A 6,645-nucleotide genomic window follows, 5' to 3' on the forward strand; every position below is an offset into this window, starting at 1 on the left:
TGAAACCTGATTTATGCATCAATATCTCAAGACAAAATGTCTCAACATCCTTACCTTTTATTCTGATTGAAAGAGGCACAATACCTTAACAGAGTGGTCAAACTAACCAACGGAGTCATTGAAGTTAAAATATTAGTAACAAGTTTCTTTTCCAGACTTTCCAGAACTTTTAAATCACTCTGTTTCATAAAGCCATTTCTTTTGGTTTGGTGTTTCCACAGAATATGTTGTGAGAGGATTATGAGAGAAAGCAGAGCTTCAGTCTAATGAGAGTCATTTGTTTTAAATTCAGGGACAGCGACCGAGTTGGTCAGTGCATGATTCAGCTGCTATGTGACATCAGTAGGCATTGCAAAATGATTTGTGATGTCATGAGTAACCTCCCTGAACAAATAGGCCACAGTGAAAAATTATTCATTACTTTCCCGGTCCCTTATGGTTTCAGCCAAAACAACAAATGCTGCTTATCTCACTTATGGCTCTTGTTGCTGTTTAGTTGTATTGACATTATTTTTATGAGATTTCTTGAGCTTGATTTTGGCTAATGGGAAACACTTAGGAATGAGACAATATCAAAACACAGTCTATTGATAAGGTGCAAGTAAACATTGTTTATTAATAAACGTCTTTGGATATAGAAACATTGAGATATACTTCCAGAACATTGCAGCCTACGTTGTTTGTGGCTGTCAGTCAAGTAGGTAGATGTAAAATGTCTCATGGGAATGTTGTCTAACAACATCTGCAGCCCCATTAACTCTATCAAGTGCAGTTAGAGTCCTGTTTATAGTCTTTGTTCCCATTATACTTATTTGTTGATGACCTGTTGAACTTTTGTTGTATATTCTCTCAGGGTCTATCTAATTTTCTCAGTTGCTCCAGTTTCCTCCCACAGTCCAAATACATCCAAACCAGGTGGATTTTCTCTCTTGATTATTGTGCATTCAGATTATTTGTGCATATACGTCAGTGTGGGTAGCTTGCTGCTCATGCACAAGGTCATGTCGCGACACAAGGACTTTACTAATTGGTTGCTCACATTGTTTAGCACTCCTGCAGCTATGTTTACATGAGCACAGTGTTAACACTGTAAGCAGAGCCACCAGCCATGATTCTCTCCAGACACACACATCACGGTGAGTCCTAAGTTACATAATTCTTATCATATTTACTATATCCGCCAAATAGTATTTGGCCCTGACAAAGCAATAGATAAATAACATAAATGTGAATTGTTAGCAACATTGATTATGAGCATTGGATACAAAACTGATTTCTGCTACTATTATGTTAAAAAACATTTGAAATCTAGAATTCAGTGGAACACATACCTCTGCCAAGGCCCAAAAGTCACCTTCAATTTAATTGAGCTCCACCAAATAATAAACACTAATAGATGTCAGTCCTCTAAAGTCCTCGCCAACCAGTGAAGTATATTTCTACTCTTTCCAGATTAAGATAAGGTCACTGTGACCTTGACCTTTTGACCTTTGACCACCACAATCGCATAAGTTCATCCTTGAGTCTCAGCGAATATTCGTGTCAAATTTGAAGAAATTTCCTCAAGGCATTCTTTAAACCATATTCAACTATATGACAAAAATCAGTTTATTTAATCTAGTTGAATTCCCTCAATTTTGAATACAATGTTTGCCACAGGTTTGACCGGTTGTTATTATCAAACCACACAAACTGTTACTCAATTTTGACTTACAGAGGTAGAACAACAACATAACATGTTTGTGTATTGCAATAGTACACAAACATATCACAACCTTACAGGCTCCAAAACTGCCATAGAGTTAAATCAACACCCCTGTAATATTTATTCTTGGTAAAGTAAATAATCTTTTCAAAATTTGCCATTTCCTGCCATATGGAACAGAACATTGCACAGCCTTTTCAAAGACTGTCCAGCACTTTGGAAAATGTAGCCTATAGCTTTGGAATTTTTCAACCTTGACTTGTTAGGGGAACTTTTCTCCCTGCCACAACTCTTGATTTTCCCTCCTCTCTCTTCCAGTCATCCTCCCTGATTTTACCAGTAAATGTATTACACCGTTTTACTGTGTCTACACACCACCCCCCTTGTACAAATCTGTCAAAGCCCCCTCACCCAACTCTTCTCATGTTTATTTTGAGGGGTCGACGCTCTGGAGGCCGGAACCATGCATGACTGAAAGGGAAGGAGGAGAGTAGGAGGGACATAGGGAGCAGGGAGGGAGAGAGAGAGACTGAGTGGGTGAGTGAAATGCTATAAAAGAGAGTGTTGGAGCTGCTGGTGGCATTAACTTCAGCAGACAGACATTCACACACTCAAAACGGCCACATCCAGAGCGGAAAGAGACATCAGCAGAGTTGGAAGAGAAGCTCTGACAAGGAGGAGTTTGATCTGAGCTTAAGAGCAGTTGCATCTTTAAATTGTTGGAAGTCGGACTTGGAGGTTTGAGGAATCTGTTTGCCTTGGACTGACTCTTGTTTTTTTGCTCCTGAGAAACACATTTCTTTGAATAGGACAAGGCACAGGAAACAACAAGGACAGACAACATTGAGAGTTTGTCACTGAGCAGCTGACTGTCTTCTCTCAGCTGCTTTCATACCTAATTAAGTTGATTCAAAGAAGATTTCCTTTTGTACCCTTCTGGGCTTCATTTCAACGAATGGCTGCTGTGCGTCAGATGGTTATGGAGGCCTCTGGCTTCCATGTCCTGCCAGCCCACCTTATGGCCTCAGCCATGGAGGAGTTCCCCCAGCAGCTGCCTGTCCCAAAGGCTCCAGCGAGGGGCAAGAGCCGCTCTCGCCGACCTCGGGAGGCTCGCTTCAAAACACAGCCTGTCACCTTTGCTGAGATTGCAGAGGTAGAAGAAGAGGGTTCCTCGCCCTTGGAGGAGGAGAGGGCACGGCGCTCCTTCCTTCAGTCCCTAGAGAACCTGCGGCGGAGCACGCAGACCCTCCACTGCCCACCGGCTGCACATCACAGCTGCACCCCTACACCCACACAGGCCAGCCTGGACTCCAGTGACTCCGACTCCACCCAGTGAGGGCTGAAACACACCCACCTTCTCTCACCTGAGTTCCTTGCTTCACCTTGACGCCGCTTCATATGGAGGCCAACTGAACTGAACCAAACTGGCCTGTTTGCCAGCCTGTCTGTGTGTGTGTGTCTGTACGCTGCTGCTTTCATACGAAAATCTGCATTTAATATGTACTCATACTAACATATCAAAACACAGAATATAGTTTGAAGATGTGTAAAGATGTCTACCAGTGCCAAAGGCTGGTTGTAATGAGTGTAAAGGTAGCAGATGATGCAGTGTTGAACACACAACTCTTCAGATGAATTCCTTTTCTACTGTCGATGTCTGTGAGAAGATTTTTCTACTTGACCATAAAAAGGACTGTTAAAAAATGTGACTGTTGTGACTATTGGGACTTACCACACTGTAAATACTTAGACTGAAGCAATGTATTGAGCATCCAAAGTGACCCAGCCGTCAATAAGCTTTGTCAAAAGCTTTGTCCAGTTTCACAATGAATGAAATCTGTTCTACGAATCCAAGCAATGCCTTTTTAAATGTCTTTATTTATTTTCATATTTTTATCATAACCAAGCAGAGTTGTAGATGTGATATTTTATTGCTCTTTCTCACTTCTCAAGTCCTGACTTTCAAAGTAAATCATAACCTTTATACTTGTTGTACTTTATATATATGTTACAATATTTGTGATATATACTTTAATAAATATGTTTAACTATTTTGAGGTGTTCTCCTTTCAATTTGAGATGCAGCTGTGAAGAATATTACCAGAGTGGTGAACGAGCTGTACTGTTTAATAATTCATGAATGTGAGATTTCTAATATTATGTGAGCAGAGACTGTAAGCCAATCTGATTATGACTATTAGTCAAGGAACATTGGGACATCATAGGTGAGATAAAAAAGAAAACTCAATTAGAGAAGCTTGGGACAAAATCAAGGCTACATAAAAGAGGAGGTTGTTGGACAGTGGAAAGTGATGCATTGCCTTTACTGACTGTCCATCACCTGTGTTATCGTTAAGACAATCTGTCCCATATGTAAACACTCGACCTAAGTCTGCCAAATGCAAGTTGGTGACGCGCTTTCAGTTATACAAGGTTCTCATCATTAAGTGCAGCCACAGCAGCCACCAGCCTGCTGAGAGAGAGAGAGAGAGAGAGAGAGAGAGAGAGAGAGAGAGAGAGAGAGAGAGAGAGAGAGAGAGAGAGAGAGAGAGAGAAGTGGCCTCTGGAGTCTCGCAGCGAGCCACAGCAGCCATCCCTCCTACTCTGTGACAAGAGTTACGTGATGCATGAGTTTCCATCTGAGGGCAAATCAGCAGACAGAGACAATGACACAGAGAACCTGTTTTGAGTTGCATGGGGATTCACTAAATATAAAAGCATTAATAGAACTAAAGAATTAAACATAATTTGCAAGATGACATCACCTCCAACGTCAACAAAACCATTAGTTGCACCTGTAGTGATAAAACAAATATACCAAGTTTCAGTATCAGAATTGGCCTTATTGGCAAAGTATGTTCACACATTTGTCTCTGGTTTTACATTGCTTTAAGTGTATTTACATAGAAACATACATACAGCTATAGGGACGAGGACAACACAAAACGGAACAAATGAGTTAAACAATGGTATAAAAATACTTAGATTATAGTGGTGGCTGGAATGTGAAAAGAACGTAGGAAAATATGAAGAATGGTGGAAACACTTATGACCGACACCATCGCATACACACCATGACAGTATTTACACAAGCTGTGCAAAGTTGTTTTTATCAAACAAATGTATGGTGCATTTCTGAAACTATTTTCAGCTGAGAATGAGTGAACATTTTATCTTTATAGCTAAATGGCACAGAGGTATAACATTTTACAGGCTACGCAGGTGATACCTCTTTCAATTTATCGATTTTATATCAGAGTCTTTTCATGGTACTGGGTGAAGAAGAAAATATTAGCTGCCTATCTTTCAACACTTATGTTGTAGAATGATACAACATGTGTGCACTTCTCATATTTTTACTCAAAGCACTCTGCTCTGTAGGTGCATATAAGGGGGATTGCTTTTCTACAGCAAGCAAACAGATAATCATAAACTTACACACTGTCAATGTTGAGTTGAAAAAAAAGCAGAACTGCTCGCCTTTTTCACAGCAACGTCAGCAACCTGTGATCCTTCAGCCAATAGGGAGGATGGTCGTAAACCTGCTGTCATTGTATAGTGCTTGTAGAGCTGCCCTACTTACCACAGAAGAATTACTGTCTCTTTTTATGTGTAACAACGCAACTCTTGCAGCATTTTACGTCACTGAGATTTTGGTGAAGGAGTGTGTGACGTTGCTGAGAGCGAGAGAAACAGGGGTGACAGATTGATCAATTTCATGTCCCCACTTCCACCTCTTGCTCAACCAACCTTCTTTTAAACTAGAGGAGATTATCCGTGATCCACCCAGAATTTTTTCTCTACCTGGTCAGGACATATCCCTCGAAGTTAATTTCTCTGTCTGATTAGAACATATGACAGATACTTAGTTTTCCAAGGAAGATAGACATAACCTAACTTTGGCAATAATTATGGATTTTTCAATTCGTGAGGAGTCGGACAATCCTGTGAGGACTAATAATACACTTTTCTGAGATGTCAGACTTCACCCCATCCAACATCTGTGATAGAAACCAGACCAAACTGAGTCCTAAAAGCAACAAGTTAAATCTTAAAATCGACAAGAAACCAGTGCAGAGGAGTTCATCGAGGGGTCATACTACCCTGTGATGTATCTTTGTGAACGAGCTGGCAGCAGACAAAATAGCCTAAAATGGGCAATCTTCAGTTAACAACAATGAATCAGACAGTACAAACTGTACAGACCCTAAGTTTTTTTTTCAGTATATTAATACATGAACAGTTATTAAATAAATTTTACCCTGTTCTCATTACTCCTAAAAATGTCTGCACACCCTTTTGAATGATAAAAGGAGTCTGCTACAATCTTTTTTTTCTATATTTATAATTTTTTTATGTTTTAAAAGTCACATTTGTGTCCAATTTGTTTTGATTTCATTTGACGTCTCTCATTCCCACGATATTTTATTAATTCGGAAAGTGCCAAATTTATGAAAACAATTTTTTTCAAAGAACAAGTCAAAAATGGTAGAGTTCTCTGTGGTTGTTTCTAAAATGAACAGGCCACTGGCCTGCTGGGACAAGGATCAGAAAAGGATACCAAGAGGGCAGTGGATGAAGACTGCCCCACTCCAATGACGTTTTAAAGACTTCATTGAAATCCTGGCAAGGCTGTTCCATTGATTCTGGCTGACTCATGCACAGGTCAGCATGAATAATGTCTGGTACAATATTTGCTTTGGATCAAGAGTCCCCACTGAAAAGTCCAAAGCGGGTGCTCAGTTATTCCCACCACACAGAACATTATGGCCAGCAGCCTGCTGTGACTACTGTTTGCACTGTTTCTGTCTAAGAGCTCACATCCGCAAACCTTCCCTAAACATTTTGAGTCATCTTTTTATAGCATTTACAGCAATGGATGCATGATGACGAATGATTCATGTCCGTTGTAATGAAATTAACTTATTATTATACTAATG

At 40.1% G+C, this 6,645-nt stretch overlaps 1 protein-coding gene across 1 annotated transcript; it reads left to right on the plus strand.

Annotated features, from left to right (window-relative positions):
• The first annotated feature begins 2,269 nt into the window (after window positions 1–2,269).
• c6h11orf96 (chromosome 6 C11orf96 homolog) lies at window positions 2,270–3,758 on the plus strand. Its single transcript, XM_062390551.1, has one exon. The coding sequence runs from the start codon at window positions 2,661–2,663 to the stop codon at window positions 3,039–3,041; it is 381 nt and encodes a 126-aa protein (XP_062246535.1). The 5' UTR covers window positions 2,270–2,660; the 3' UTR covers window positions 3,042–3,758.
• The last annotated feature ends 2,887 nt before the right edge of the window (window positions 3,759–6,645 follow it).

The sequence above is a fragment of the Platichthys flesus genome, chromosome 6 (assembly GCF_949316205.1).
Source record: "Platichthys flesus chromosome 6, fPlaFle2.1, whole genome shotgun sequence".
NCBI lineage: Eukaryota > Metazoa > Chordata > Actinopteri > Pleuronectiformes > Pleuronectidae > Platichthys > Platichthys flesus.